The sequence below is a fragment of the Acipenser ruthenus genome, chromosome 3, assembly GCF_902713425.1.
Source record: "Acipenser ruthenus chromosome 3, fAciRut3.2 maternal haplotype, whole genome shotgun sequence".
In the NCBI taxonomy this organism is placed as follows: Eukaryota; Metazoa; Chordata; class Actinopteri; order Acipenseriformes; family Acipenseridae; genus Acipenser; species Acipenser ruthenus.
This window is the reverse complement of record NC_081191.1, coordinates 3,605,370-3,621,421: the sequence shown is the minus strand read 5'-3', so window position 1 is coordinate 3,621,421 and position 16,052 is coordinate 3,605,370. Positions and strand designations below refer to the sequence as shown.

The 16,052-nt window shown below is 38.3% G+C and overlaps 1 protein-coding gene across 12 annotated transcripts in view; it reads left to right on the top strand.

Moving 5' to 3' along the window:
• The window catches only part of si:ch211-80h18.1 (uncharacterized protein LOC555593 homolog), a 47,660-nt gene that overhangs the window by 717 nt on the left and 30,891 nt on the right, over nucleotides 1–16,052 (top strand). For 7 of the 12 annotated variants that reach the window (XM_059010437.1, XM_059010434.1, XM_034058929.3 and 4 more), the window contains exons 2-10: nucleotides 775–839; nucleotides 1,166–1,240; nucleotides 1,987–2,022; nucleotides 4,872–4,913; nucleotides 6,689–6,724; nucleotides 7,351–7,425; nucleotides 8,704–8,742; nucleotides 9,026–9,070; nucleotides 10,481–10,537. In XM_059010437.1, coding sequence (XP_058866420.1) covers nucleotides 775–839; nucleotides 1,166–1,240; nucleotides 1,987–2,022; nucleotides 4,872–4,913; nucleotides 6,689–6,724; nucleotides 7,351–7,425; nucleotides 8,704–8,742; nucleotides 9,026–9,070; nucleotides 10,481–10,537 — 470 coding nt within the window. The remainder of the gene's footprint in view (nucleotides 1–774; nucleotides 840–1,165; nucleotides 1,241–1,986; nucleotides 2,023–4,871; nucleotides 4,914–6,688; nucleotides 6,725–7,350; nucleotides 7,426–8,703; nucleotides 8,743–9,025; nucleotides 9,071–10,480; nucleotides 10,538–16,052) is intronic. The other 5 variants (XM_059010431.1, XM_059010436.1, XM_059010432.1 and 2 more) reach the window with 5 other exon arrangements.

Sequence of the window (16,052 nt, the reverse complement as noted above, 5' to 3'; positions counted from 1 at the left end):
ATAATTTTGCTGGCATAAGTGTATTTCAACGGAGGAATACACTTATGCCATCAAAGCCTATTTCACGGTTAGAACAAGTGTATTGATTATTTATTCTATTCTTGTTTCCTTGAGGTGTGTTTGGATATTTTTTCAAGAGAGACCGGGGAATTTCTTACGAAAGTAAAATCCTGTCTTATGCCAGGTCCATGGATTGGAGTTTATTTTTTAACTTCATTTTGTTTATTTTACTGTGCATAATCTTTTCTCACTGTACAAAAATGGCAACATTAATATCATTTTCATAGGTGGATTGTCTTCCATGTATTGTTGTTTTTTTAACAATGAAAAGTCAAGCTGCTAACTAGTTCAGTTGTAGAACACAGTTGTGAATGTTTGTAATGAAAGAAAATATTGGCAAAAAGTAGCAAGTGAGCAGATTTTAAACTTAAGTAAAAATACATTTGTTAATTTGGCCATTTTCCACAGTAAAGTGTAGAATGGTCTAAGTACTAGTCTGAAGACTTTTTTAAAAATAACATTTCTATTATTTAATAAATAAAATGTGTAACTCTTCTTTGTGTTGCTTTTCTTTTGATTTCTTTGATTGATTTCTAGCATTCATGATTTTTCATAACTGATTTTCTCACATTGATACTATAATGAAAGGTTTAGTGTTTTATGATATCCTTTTCCATAGTATGCATGTGTTTGTAGTTTATTTTTCTTTCAGTTAGACAGTAGGGTTTTTTTATGCATATGCTTTACTTTTAAAATCTTTTATTGTATTTTCAGAAATCTTGTAATCTTTTCTGCGCTGGTGATTTTGATGGCTACAGTTACTACTGCACCTGTTGAAGGTACAACAATTATATATTACTGAACCATATATAACTCTATAATAAGCGTATGCTATAGCACTTCTAACAGAATGAAAATGAAAAATGAAAAGGCCTACCTGGCCTAACTGTTTCTTGGAATTCTTATTATGCCTTTTGCACAGACTAAAATGTTGACAAAAGTTTGATGTACAAAACGGGAGGCTCTGTAAATGTTTATGTAAGCTGTGTGTTTAGTACACTATAGCAACATGCAGACATTCAAGTTTAAGTCAATAGGTCAAGAGAAGGGGACGCTCTGTATTAAAACTCCTACCAAGAGCTGATTTCTTCTCTTTTATTTTCAGAAAAGGAAACCGAGGAGGTTGAAAGTGAAGATGCCGATGAGAGTGAGGATGAAATTTCTGAGGAAGATATTGATGGTAAGAAATAAAAGAACAGAAAACTGTCTGCTTTCTAAAACAAAACGTGCCCCTCTGCTATCTCTCAGGCCTGCGTCTCCACGCGCGCACACACATGCGCACTGTATTGCTGTCAGTTGCAGTACAGAATGTGTGTTTAACTCATGCAATGTTTACTGGTTACATGCTCTGCTCTCGCCCAGTCCAGTGTGTGTCCAGTGTTCTTACTGAGACACATGTCCTACACAGGTAATGCATTGTGAATGTAACTGTGAGGCATTGTAAAGGTGTCCCATTCTACCTGGTCAGTATTATAACAAACAGTTTGGTGGTTACTGATCGGTAACAAGGGATCCAAACAGAACAAAGCACTATTTCTGTATGTTTCAAGTTCTGTAAGATGCCATCATCCCAAGGATATATTTTCAATACATATGGTAAGTAGTCTGTCTTAAGTAACGGTCAAAATAATTACTTGGTAAGCTAACCATTACTGTTGCAATGGACACAATGTTGAGGTTTCCAAAAACATGTACCGGATTCACTCTTTTCAATGCCCATGTGGCCACACTGTGTAGCGGTCAAAATTGAGGCAGAGGGTTGACAACAACAAGGGACAGTAAGACTGTAATAAATATATCTAAAATGACATTGAAAACTAGAACAGAGGCTTTGACAAGAGCGTGTCCGGTAATATTGATCTTCACAAAACAAGGAAACATGTGAACAGTTTTTCATGAACTGTATCAATTTCCTTTTCTTTTCAGATGATGATGACTCCAAAAGTCAAGATATGAATAAGGGTGAGAAGTTAAAAACTTGCCACCAACAAGACTAGCTTTATTTTATATAAGATGTGGCCAAGCGGTTTTATATTGTTTGCAAAATGAAGCCCTTTAGGCAAGGACATGCTAACTCATATGTCATTTTTTTATACAGCAATACAGAAATAAGTGAAATAAATGTTAAAGTGCGTAAAACAATTGTAATGGTATAAAACTAGCAAGAAACTGCAACAAACAAAAACTGAAATGTTTCTTCCTGGTATAATATTGTAGCGATCTCAGTTAACGCAGGCAGGCACATCACACAGGGCGAGACAATCCACACACAGGCGGAGGGCGGGCGCGAACCCGGGACCTCTCGCACTAAAGCACAGCGCCGATACTTCTGTACAAAGGAGCCGGCTCCATTGCAAGGCGCATATATCGGGCTTATGTCTTCGTGTGTGATGACGTCACCTACCAGCCCTGCTGCTGCCTTTCCCTGTGCACGCTACACTCTCCCCTGCCAGCCTCAAGTCTGCCCCGGACTTGCTCACCAGGCTACAGTCCGACAAGTGCGTGCCGGGGTACCTGCGTCCACTTCTGACACCAATGTAGCGATCTTGGTTCCCGCAGGCAGGCAGGCGCATCACAAAGGGCGAGGCAATCCACACATAGGCAGCACGGGCGCGAACCCGGGACCTGTCACACTAAAGCACAGTGCTGATACTGCTGTACAAAGGAGCCGGAAAGTATATCGGCTTATATCTTCGTGTGTGATTACGTCACCTACCAGCCCTGCTGCTGCCTACCCCAGTGCACGCTACGATATTATTACAGTTGTATTATTCTTCTCAGAAAACTTGTCTTCTCCTCTGCACTGGCTTCAATGTAGAGCATGTTGTGATTCTTAAGGCTAGCTCTTGTAAAATTTCAAGTTCATTTTATATCAAGGAGTTTCATGTCATAATTTTGGTAAGTTCCAGACCAGTAACTCTAAATACACCTGCAAATATGATCACTTGATAGGCTGGAGAATTCCAGCAGCCAACAACAACAATATCAATTGATTGGGCATAGGTGTAGAAAGACGAGGGCCAGGTTAAGATCTAAATCAGTTCTTAATTGGGGTTAGGGTTAGGATTAGGGTTAGGGCAATGAATCAAGGAGAACGTTTCATGTGTTTGAAAGAATGTAGTACAGTTTTACATTGGCCCATCTTTCTGTACCATGTAAAGAGTATGGCCTGTCTTTCTGCACCTATGCCTTCGATTGGTAGTTGCCTGCATTATTCATGCTGGGTACATTTAAACTGAATCTCTCTGCACTCATTGTCATGCTGGTGAGTTCACCTCCGCACCCTTAACTTCCTCCTTACTTTTGGCCTCAGCACCTGCCATTCACAATTGAAAGCTTTGGGGCAGCATCTACCTCAGAAACAAAGCAAGCCAAATGACTGTGATACATCAATGTCTGGAAGAACACATCTGTATGACTGAATTAACATATTCTTGCATGGAGGGCTTCCCGGTTGACATTTTATTCGATGCGATTTTTGTATATAAACTGGGTTCAGCTGTTTTGCTTTGAGATTTAACAACAATGTTCAGTCCCGGTAGAATACAAGAAAAATTACAAAATCACTAAAAACTCTTTCCAACGAATCAGACTGAAGTTTCTGCCATTTCTAGCTTACGTAATGGAATCTGTATAATTTAAAAACAAACATTCCATCACTACAGCAGCTACGGAGACGACAGGTGCAGAGAAGAGCCAGGTAAAAGGGAACTCACTAGGGCTGGACTAGACTTGATTGATGTACTTTTCTAAACAGTTATTCTTATGGAATAATTACATTAAGGGCCCAATTCAATTAACTTGTATCTGGAAAAAAAAACATGAAATAAACATAGAGCATATGGATCAATTATTATTTGTATTCACTGTTTATTACATGTTTATCATACCAAAATAATAATGTAGCTACATTTTATTATTATTATTATTATTATTAATATTATTATTATTATTATTATTATTATTATTATTATTATTATTATTTATTATCTTTCTCAACTAAAAGTTAGTTGAAGCAGGCCCTAAGTGTCGTGAACTTGGAGATATTATTCTGAAAATAAATTCAAAATAAAATCTTAATTTAATTGAATTTTTTGTACACTACACTTCTATGGGAAACATCTTTTCACAGTGAAAGAAAAATAAGCAGTCCATGGACCAAAAGAGGCTGTGCTGAAGTGTTGATTTGAAAGAGTTATCAGGAGGAAAATGCTATTTGCCTATAATAACAAAACAATAGCTTTTGAAGACAGTCCGGTGTTATGAAACAGGGTTAATCACAGTACTGTTTTACTAAGATAACCTTCATGGGTACTGTTACCATGACAACTTCATTGGGCTGTTCCAAGTGCATGGGTTGGTTGTCATATCATTTAAAATAAGTGTCTGTACCTTGGAATTGTTTTGACTACCAATACAGGTATTCAAATGAGTTGAGGGAGTCTGTACAAAAACCCCAAAACAACAGAAATATCCACTGACCTTAAAAATCAAGGGGTTTAAATCATACACTTCTTTTAGGTAACAAAACTGTGCAAAGAGGCAGCGTTATCAGTGGAAATTAAACTGTAATGGTATATGACATGCTTTTAATGGATTAACACTGAAACTGTGTCAGGTAAATGAATGCGGTAAGTGCATATTAAACTGCTAAAGACTTTGGAGGCGTTTCATAACGCTGTACATATATTTGAGTTTCAAGACGTGGCTTGCAATCCCCACATTGTTTTACTTAAGAAACAAAATGTTCTTACGTTTTGTTTTTTTTATCCTGGTCATTAATACAACATCATTTATTTTATTGTTTTAAGGGACTGGGGCACAGCAAGTTACCACGTCATCAAAGGATACGGGTAAGTGAAGCTAATCCTCTTTTATCTGTTAATTAAACACAACACTTCTGCCCACACACAAGCAATGTAGAACCATCACCTGGGAAATCACAATAATCCTGTTTCTATCTAGGGATAAGAGTACTGTGAGAGTGATCTCTTTTTTCCTTAGAGGTATTATTCTGTTTTGCAGAGAGTACGTCAGATTAGAAACCTGATTAAAAATGAACTTGGTAGAACTGCACCTCCGCGATATTCAACACATCCCTGACGTCTTCCATTAAAATAAATTGAATGCATTACGTTTATATTGATCTTGTTTTGAAATTCTTTTTTTTTCACCTCATTCATGGTCAACGTCAGAAAAAACATGGTCAACCTTTAAAAACATATTCGTACATTTACAGAAAAAATAACCTCCCTCTTGTGTTTGATTGAGCTTCTATTTTCTGTAAAATAAATACAATAAAAAATAATAATAATAATAATAATAATTATTATATTGGCTCTCCATCACTCCATGAGGTTAAAGTTTTATATCTCAGCTTTTCAAAAGAACAAACAGTATGACTTATTTTCCTGTTTTGAGCCTTCTCAGGTTCTAATTCAACATGACCTGAGAATGCTTTAGCAATCATTCCTGTTCAGTCCTGAATGAACCAGCTTGCATCGGGAGGGAAGCAGTCAATGGAACAGCACACTGAGAATGGTGTTCAGAATGGGGGTTTGTGGGAGTGGAAATGCAACTTTACTGGGTTGTGTGTCACAGGTTACTGGCTACACTCACCCCTGCTGTAACGGTCGAGATGAAAAAAGTCACATTCCATATTCCATGATTTTTCAGTGTTATCAGCAGACCGCCCCTGTTTTTTACTGACAAGAAATTAAAGTTCTTAAAATTATTCATTTTTTTATAATGGAATTTAGTATCACAATAACTAACACCATAGAATGGCATTGAAATAAGCTAAAATAAGAATGAAAAAAAAAAAAAAAAAAAGATTCCAATTTTTGAAAACATTTGGGTGGTTGCTATCACTGTAGTGGAAGCAGGAGTCAATCAGCCAGACCCTTAGATGGCATTAGAGGTACATTTTAAGATCGGTTAGGATGTGGTTGGGGGCAGTTTCAAGACCAATAATAAAGTATAAGTTGTTGGCTTCAATGTCTACCATCTTTTAATTGAAAATAGTGACCTCATATGGAATTGTACAGTACGAACCCTCATTGGCACCTATAATAACCTGTGACCTTTTCCAAACAATTTTCATAATCCAGGAAAGCTCCATTCTGCATTATGATTTTGCCAGATCTTCAAGCATGTACGGGAACTTTGCAAGGAGATGGGTGGTGAGGGTTTCACACATACTGTATATGTATTGAATTGCTGTTCTTGTTTAAGGTTCATGAAGTCAGCAAGACAGCTCCTCTGGAACAGATTTGAATGGGGAGTTAAATAACTCCCCATTCAAATGGATTAGTCTTAGGTCCCCTACTTAGATCCATCTCATATCCTTTATATGTTCAGTGTTTCACATAGTTGTGTTGTTTTAGGCACTGGGAATAAGCAGGTCAGTGACGGCACAGAGACCAAGTCAAACAAGAATACAGCTTGAATTGTTAGTAGCACACAACACTATTGCCCTGAGAATCATAATGGGCTACCATTTTAAAATGCATTAAAAAAATACCCAAACTAATACTACTTCTTCTTCTTCTTCTTCTTCTTCTTCTTCTTCTTCTTCTTCATAATACCAATAATATAAAGACACAATTTTAAACATATTTTCTTTTAGCTGCTGGCAGTGCCTCTGGAGGAACAGGTTCTAAGGGTAAGTCAGAGACCACCTTGTAACTGTCTCCATAGATCTTAGACTGTTCATAAATCTTCCTCTCCTATCGAGCCATGCATGAACCAGTGATAAATACTGAACCAGTGACAAGCACCTTTTTAAATAATAATACGTTGTGCATGTGCATCTGCATTAACTGCACTCCTAAAACAACAGAATTACACACTGCCTTCCAGTAACCCACAAATAAAGCATGTATAATATATTTTTTAGAATAACAAGAAAGTGACTCTTCTGCATTTTGATTGATGACACCCATTCACATCTTGGCATTATAATCCCTCTTATCAAATTAGATCATTATAACAGTTGTAACTGAAGGGCTATTTTTTTTAATTTTTTTTTGGAACAGTACAATAAGCATTTATTCAGAAATATGATAATGCAGCTTAGTCAGAAATATGATAATGCAGCTTTAATGAAAGAGATTAGAGAAAGTACATCCAGTGCTGGGCCTGTGCTCAACCAGTCAAGATGCACCAGAGCAAACAGGTGTAATGCCAGGAAGGAGACAGCACTTAAACAAACTCCAAAGCCAGTGTCCTCCCATTCTGTCAGTGTGTCCTTGTTCCACTGACCCAATGAAGCTCTTGTGTGTGTTTCAGGCAGTGGGAGTGAAGGTGGTGCTAATGAAAGTGGTGGAGGCCAGACTTCCAGCATCTCTCACACCAGTTCCCATGGTAATGCGACTTAACTCTTCTTTCAATTAGTTGAAACAGGAGTTCCTTAATAACTGTTAGAAACAGTAGAAACCCATCCAGGCTCATGTGTTACATGTAAATTATATACAGTAGTACCTGGTATCAATGTTGCTGCCTCTGCCCTAACTGCCTGTATCTCTGATATAAACAATTGGATGTCACAAAATTTTTTACACCTTAATTGTGACAAGACTGAGGTAATGCTGTTAGGTAATCCCTGTCAGCTAGGTAAAACCAATGCTTTTAATCTGTCTGTTGATGGAACCATGTTTGAGTTCAGATCTAAGATGAAAAATTTGGGTGTGTTTTTCGATCCTGGGTTAACATTTGAATCGCATGTGCTGAATACTGTCAAGGTTTCTTTTTTTCACCTTAGAAATATTGCCAGACTGCGTCCCATGCTTTCTCTACCTGCAGCTGAAAAACTGGCTCATGCCTTTGTTTTCTCCAGGATCGATTACTGTAATGCCCTGCTCGCTGGGGTGTCTAATAGCATCCGCACTAAAATTCGATTTGTTCAAAACTCTGCAGCCAGAATTTTGTCTCGGTCCCGCTCAAGAGATCACATTACTCCTGTCTTGGAGGCCTTGCACTGGCTGCCTATGAGGTTTAGAATTGATTTTAAAATTTTAATGCTGACATATAAGGCTCTTCATGGGCTAGCTCCGACTTATCTGTCAGATCTTTTATCTTTTTACACTCCCACTCGCAACCTCCGCTCTGCTGATCTCAGAATGCTGTGTGTCCCGCCTGCTCGCCTGCGCTCTATGGGCGACAGGGCCTTCTGTTGCTATGCCCCCAAATTATGGAACTCTATTCCACTAGAGATCAGGGACTCAGCCTCTTTGAGTGTTTTTAAAGCTAATTTAAAGACTTACTTTTTTAGAAAGGCGTTTTTATGATTTTTATGATTGTTTTATTTCCTTGTGCTTTTTTATGTATAATCTGTTTATTTATTGCTGTTCTATTAATCGTGAAGCACTCTGAGATGATTGCTTTTAAGGGCGCTATACAAAATAAACTTTATTATTATTATTATTATTATTATTATTATTATTATTATTATATACAGTAGGTGGGGAAATGGGGAATTGCAGATAAGAATAACAAAATCTGATCATTGTTCAAAGGTATGGAGTAGCCTTTTTCCACTGTTTGCTGATCCAGTCCAGTGCTCTGCACAAGTATGTGCTTCTCCACCAAAGGGGGAATAGTAGTTTTATAATGATGTAAATGTTTTCTCTTTTGTCATTTCAGGTGCCCAGCACAGTTCCAGCTCAGATACAGCTTCTATGGGTAATTAATCCCCTGAAAATATGAATAAGATGAAGACTTTATTGACTGATTAATAAAACAAATATGGACTGCAGACCTCGGCTCATAGTGGGCAACTAAAGGCCCCTCAGGAAGAACTAAAAATACCTCCCGGGAGCAATGCGGCTTGATAATTACAGTTCTTCCCTCAGGGGCTATTGTTTTCCACTATGAGCCCCCTCTCCAGTCCATATTTACTATATATATATATATATAGCTTCTATACAATTTCATATACATTTTCACTTTTAATATATTCTAATAGACACTGGTGCCCAACACAGTTCCAGCTCACAGTCGGGTCCTGCAGGTAGGATAATGGCATCTGTTGTTAATATTTATAACAAAATGTATTTTATAATAGATAGCCTGGTTTCTACAGCATAATTCATGTTAAAGCAAATATTGAAGTGCTAAACACTACTAGCACGTGTCTCATTCAGTCAGTAGTTCCCTGCAGTGAAATGGTGTTGTGCGGGTTTTGGACTTGCATATCACAATAATAATTACTATCATTACTAAGGCTGAAATACACAGGAGGTACTGTATCATTGCTGCTCACTTTATTGATCCCTGGTGGATATTATAGATGAATTGAACAATCATCTATCATTTATATTTAATATTTCCTATAGGCAGTGGTGTCCAGCAAGGTTCAAGCTCACAGACACGTATGATATATTGTTCTTATATTATAATACAAATTGAATAGCAGTTTATAATTCTCATATTTGCAATGCACACAGTGCCCAGCTGTTATTAATTATTATTATTTATTTTTTATTATTTATTTATTTAGCAGACGCCTTTATCCAAGGCGACTTACATAGGATCACCAGGGATCAATAAAGTGAGCAGCAATGATACAGTACCTCCTGTGTATTTCAGCCTTAATTGAATGTGTATGGATCTGTTTTTGTCTTTTAAAGCGTTTTTTTTTAAATATATTAACACTTTTTTTTTTCAAATCTACAAAAAAAAAATAACTATCCTAAATCTGACATATGCACAAATGCAATTTTATTTATTTTTGTTCCAAACCTATTTAAAGCTCAGGTAAACGAAACAAAAAAAGGCTTTTACTATTATAACAATTATTTAACTTAATTAGAAATGCCATTGCATGGAACAATGTCTTTAGATGAAACATTCATTTATCTATAATGTTGTTTGATGATCATTATGTTGAATAGGCTCTGGTGACCATCAAATTCCAGCTCATACATGAGTTCCACAGGTTACATATCCAGAGTTTATTAATTCAAATAGAAAGATAGGGCGCAGGCCTTAACAGAACAGAAATGTGTTTAAACAGGACATTCATTTAACTCTAAACCAAAGGCAGCATTCAGAACATGGGTATCTTGGGCCTTCAAATGCACTTCTGTATATAGGCTAGACAGGATTGGATTAATATCCACCCTCTAATACAGCCGTGCACGAGGTCCAGAACCTCGAGCCTGTTCCAGCTCTGCCCTCAATACTTAACTGAACTCATCGTACTTCCTTCCAGGAAATGATTTCTTGATATCTACAAAGCCTGGAGGACTCCCTGTTCTAATACATAGAGGCAGTGGTTGAATTCTGAATGCTCCCTTTAATAATTCTTATATAATGCTGTATTTTCATGGTTTTATCATAGTTTTTGTTCAGGTATATCAAAGTGAAAACGAGGAGCCCAGCAGGGCATTACAAATCTCTTGCCATACTTGTATTTCAGGCACAGACAGTCAGCAAGGAAGCGTGACAGACACCGTCTCTGAAGTTGATCCCACAGGTACCAGACAGGGGAATAGAACCCCTTTTTGTTTTGTAAAAGTGAGAAGGTCACTTTTTTCTCATTGTCCAATCATGTTGAAACTTACTCCACTTCTTTAGTTCTGTGTCTCAATGTGCCAAGAGAAACCAGCTGGAACGCCTTGAATGCAGGCTTTGGGAATGTGTAATAACACACACTAAGAAAAAAACAGAGCAGTGGTGAATGAACTAGTTTTACTTCAGCCAAGACTAAAAAAGTAAACAGCTTGTGTCATTGTGCCTACTGAATTCATTTTGATTATATATATATATATATACACACACAGTGCCGTGAAAAAGTATTTGCCCCGTCTGATTTTCTGCATTTTTGCACATTTTTCACATTGTATTTGGTCAGATTTTTTTGTGGGTTGTCGTAGTATATAGAGGGAGTCTGAGAGAAAAAATGACACCAAATTTTGGTACTTGTTTCATTTGTATGGTGTGCAAGTTAATCAAACATGCAATCTTCAGGTGTGAAAAAGTTATTGCCCCCCTTAGTTAACTCAACCCAATTAAAGGGATAATTAGGGTCAGCTGTTTGAGTACTTTGGTTAACAACCAGGCCTGATTTGGGCCAGCCCTGCCCAATATAAATCTAACTGACTTTGGCCCTTACCATCAGAGTGAAGTTGTCAGCACACAGGTTCTAGAGCAGGGGTGCACAATTCCGGTCCTGGAGGGCCAGTGTCCCTCCTGACTTTTGTTCCAACCTTGCCCTAAATTACTTAATTGGACCAATTATTACCAATTATTGGTCTAATTAAGTAATTTAGAACACAGTTGGAACAAAAGCCAGGAGGGATCCGGCCCTCCAGGACCGGAATTGTGCACCCCTGTTCTAGAGGCACATCATGCCACGAACAAAAGAAATTCCTGAAGACCTCCGGAAAAAAGTTGTTGATGCCTATCAGTCTGGAAAGGGTTACAAAGCCATTTCTAAGGCTCTGGGGCTCCACCGAACCACAGTCAGAGCCATATTGTCCAAATGGAGAAAGTTTGGGACAGTAGTGAATCTTCCCAGGAGTGGCCGTCCTGCCAAAATCTATCCAAGAGCAAGGTATAAAATCGTCCAGGAAGTCACAAAGAACCCTAGAACCACATCCAGGGATCTGCAGGCCTCTCTCGCCTCGGCTAAGGTCAGTGTTCATGACTCCACCATCAGAAAGACACTGGGCAAAAATGGGATTCATGGCAGAGTAGCAAGGCGGAAACCATTACTCACTAAGAAGAACATGAATGCTCGTCTCAAGTTTGCGAAAAAGCACCTGGATAATCCTCAAGAGTTCTGGAACAATGTTCTATGGACAGATGATTCAAAAGTGGAACTTTTTGGCCGACATGGGCCCCGTTATGTCTGGCAAAAACCAAACACTGCATTCCACAGTAAGAACCTCATACCAACGGTCAAGCATGGTGGTGGTAGTGTCATAGTTTGGGGATGCTTTGCTGCATCAGGACCTGGACGCCTTGCCATCATTGAAGGAACCATGAATTCTGCTCTGTATCAGTGAATTCTACAAGAGAATGTCAGGCCATCCGTCCGTGAGCTGAGGCTGAAGCGCAGTTGGGTCATGCAGCAAGACAATGATCCGAAACACACAAGCAAGTCTACATCAGAATGGTTGAAGAACAAGAAATTTTAAGTTTTGGAATGGCCTAGTCAAAGTCCAGACCTAAACTCCATTGAGATGTTGTGGCAGGACCTGAAACGAGCAGTTCATGCTCGAGTTGAAGCAGTTCTGCATGGAGGAGTGGGCCAAAATTCCTCCACGGCGCTGTGAGAGACTAATTAATGACTACAGGAGGCGTTTGGTTGCAGTTATTGCTGCTAAAGGTGGTGTAACCAGTTACTTACTATAATATCTCATGCTCACGACTTGCTATAATATCTCGTGCTCACGACTTACTATAATATCTCGTGCTCACGACTTACTATAATATCTCGTGGTGACGACTTACTATAATATCTCGTGCTCACGACTTACTATAATATCTCGTGCTCACGACTTACTATAATATCTCGTGCTCACGACTTACTATAATATCTCGTGCTCACGACTTACTATAATATCTCGTGCTCACGACTTACTATAATATCTTGTGCTCACGACTTACTATAATATCTCGTGCTCACGACTTACTATAATATCTCATGCTCACGACTTACTATATCTCGTGCTCACGACTTACTATAATATCTCATGCTCACGACTTACTATAATATCTCATGCTCACGACTTACTATAATATCTCGTGCTCCAGACTTACTATAATATCTCGTGCTCACGACTTACTATAATATCTCGTGCTCACGACTTACTATAATATCTCGTGCTCACGACTTACTATAATATCTCATGCTCACGACTTACTATATCTCGTGCTCACGACTTACTATAATATCTCATGCTCACGACTTACTATAATATCTCATGCTCACGACTTACTATAATATCTCGTGCTCCAGACTTACTATAATATCTCGTGCTCACGACTTACTATAATATCTCGTGCTCACGACTTACTATAATATCTCGTGCTCACGACTTACTATAATATCTCATGCTCACGACTTACTATATCTCATGCTCACGACTTACTATAATATCTCGTGCTCACGACTTACTATAATATCTCGTGCTCACGACTTACTATAATATCTCGTGCTCACGACTTACTATAATATCTCGTGCTCACGACTTACTATAATATCTCATGCTCACGACTTACTATAATATCTCGTGCTCACGACTTACTATAATATCTCGTGCTCCAGACTTACTATAATATCTCGTGCTCACGACTTACTATAATATCTCGTGCTCACGACTTACTATAATATCTCGTGCTCACGACTTACTATAATATCTCGTGCTCACGACTTACTATAATATCTCGTGCTCACGACTTACTATAATATCTCGTGCTCACGACTTACTATAATATCTCGTGCTCACGACTTACTATAATATCTCGTGCTCACGACTTACTATAATATCTCGTGCTCACGACTTACTATAATATCTCGTGGTGACGACTTACTATAATATCTCGTGCTCACGACTTACTATAATATCTCGTGCTCACGACTTACTATAATATCTCGTGCTCACGACTTACTATAATATCTCGTGGTGACGACTTACTATAATATCTCGTGCTCACGACTTACTATAATATCTCGTGCTCACGACTTACTATAATATCTCGTGCTCACGACTTACTATAATATCTCGTGCTCACGACTTACTATAATATCTCGTGCTCACGACTTACTATAATATCTCGTGCTGATGAGATATTAAGTCGTGTGCACGAGATAGTAGCCTCCCTTTATGTTCTCCCATCACCACAGAACCTAAACCTCTGGGTAGGAGAGGATCCCTCATGTCCTTTGTGTTCATCACCTGCAACATTAAGGCACATTTTGAAAGTGGGTCTTAGCCAAGGACGGTTTACTTGGCGCCATGACCAGGTGCTGTGATGTTTGGCCTTAGCATTGGAAGACAAGCGTAACATGACCAATAAGTTGCCACCTGTTCCATCAAAACATTACACACAAAAGACAACATTCCTCCGCCCAGGAGAGCAACCACCAAGAAAAGGTGTTAAAACCAATCCTCGCCCAGAACAACTGGAAGCTGCTAGAGACTGGAAAATGCTGGCAGATGTTGGTCAATGGCTTATTTTTCCACCTGAGATTGCCACCACTAACCTTCGACCAGATATTGTCTTGTGGTCTGGATCAGCACGCCTTGTTCACCTGGTAGCGTAAACAGTGCCATGGGAGGATGCTGTAGACGAGGCGTATGAGAGGAAGAAACTGCGGTATGCTCAACTAGCCACTGAAGCGGAACAGCGAGGATGGAGTGTCCGGGTTTACCCAGTGTAGGTGGGTTGTCGAGGATTTGTGGCACACTCTACAACCCGGTTTCTCAGAGACGTCAGATTCAGTGGCCAAGAGTTGTGTCGCACAGTGAAGAACTTATCTGACGCAGCAGAGAGGAGCAGCAACTGGCTATGGTTGAGACGGAAAGATTCTGGCTGGGGATCTCAAGCACAATAGAAAGGAAAGCTGATGTACAGGTAAGTAAGCTGGGCTGAGTTGAGTTGGGTATGGAGGGGGGTGATTCTGGGACGCCAGAATCACCATCGAGCCCTCTTGAGGTGTCGTGGGCTAGTCTTAGTTTTTGCATAAGAAAAAACCTCTACTATTATAACAAACATTCCCAAGTAGGACCACATTTTAGATACCTTATACACATATACATAGACTTCTCATAAATAAAACAAGCTATTATTATTAGGCTATTACATTTGTAACAACTTTTAAAAACATGAATACTTTAGTTACGTTTATATTAGCTAGCTATCTGATTGATTATTAATAACAATATGAATATATTCCTAAATGTATTTATATTTATAACTTGTTTAAAAATGTACATTGATTCAAATGGCGTCATTAAGAGGAGAATGGCATATTTCCATACAATCGATTCAACCATTTCATCGCTTAATATAAACAAGATAACAGCCTAATGATCATGAACAACATGATCTCCTGGATACTTGTAACTCTGTTAACTAGGGATTTCAACATGGAAACAAAACACTGGAGTCAATGACATACAAATAGAAAAACACTTTTAAGCACTGACTTTACTTGTTTTTGTTCAAATGCAGCTACCTTAATGTATTCACTACACTGTATGTATTGTGCGTCACAGTTCACATGGAAGGAGGGTTCTGAACATACATGATCAGTTAAATGCTGCAAATCCGTAATTGTTTGTGAGCAATTTACTACGTGATTTTTGTGTTCAGAAACAAACCCTGAAGCATTTGTTAATATTAATGATCATGCACAGTATATTGTTTGTAATACGTTATTGTACACAATATATTAGTATTACGAATATAGATCTTTTATGCTTATGTTTTAAAGTGTATATAATGCATATTAACTAAATATATACTGACTAATATCTTGGCTGTAAATATTTAAAAGAGGTACAATTTCATTTGTTGCTGCATCAACTTCTAGAGTCCTGATTGGAGATAGCGCTGTCAATCATGGTATTGCATCCGGGGTTTAGCTTCACAGAGTTAAGGTCGAAAGCATAAAAAAAAAATGTCATAAAAAATGAAATGGATAAAGTCAGAATCCAAAAGAACCACAGGACATAAGTGACCTAAGGCATTCAAATTCAATTACCCACAGAGAATTATTAAACTGACGAATACCCGCTAACTTACTCTTGGTGGTGGAGCCTGACTGCGCGTGCCTAACTTGATCAGTTAGCAAAAATAAACTGCGCATGCGCAAAGAAAAATTAAAATAACTCGCTAAATACTTAATCAAAATTTTCGGTTCCAAAAAAGGCACTTCTAGCCAATGAGTACTATCTGCCTGCCAGATATGGTTTAAACACGCAGCCGATTGAGTTATTGTAACACACAAAAAAAAACTCCTAATTTGTCAAAACAAT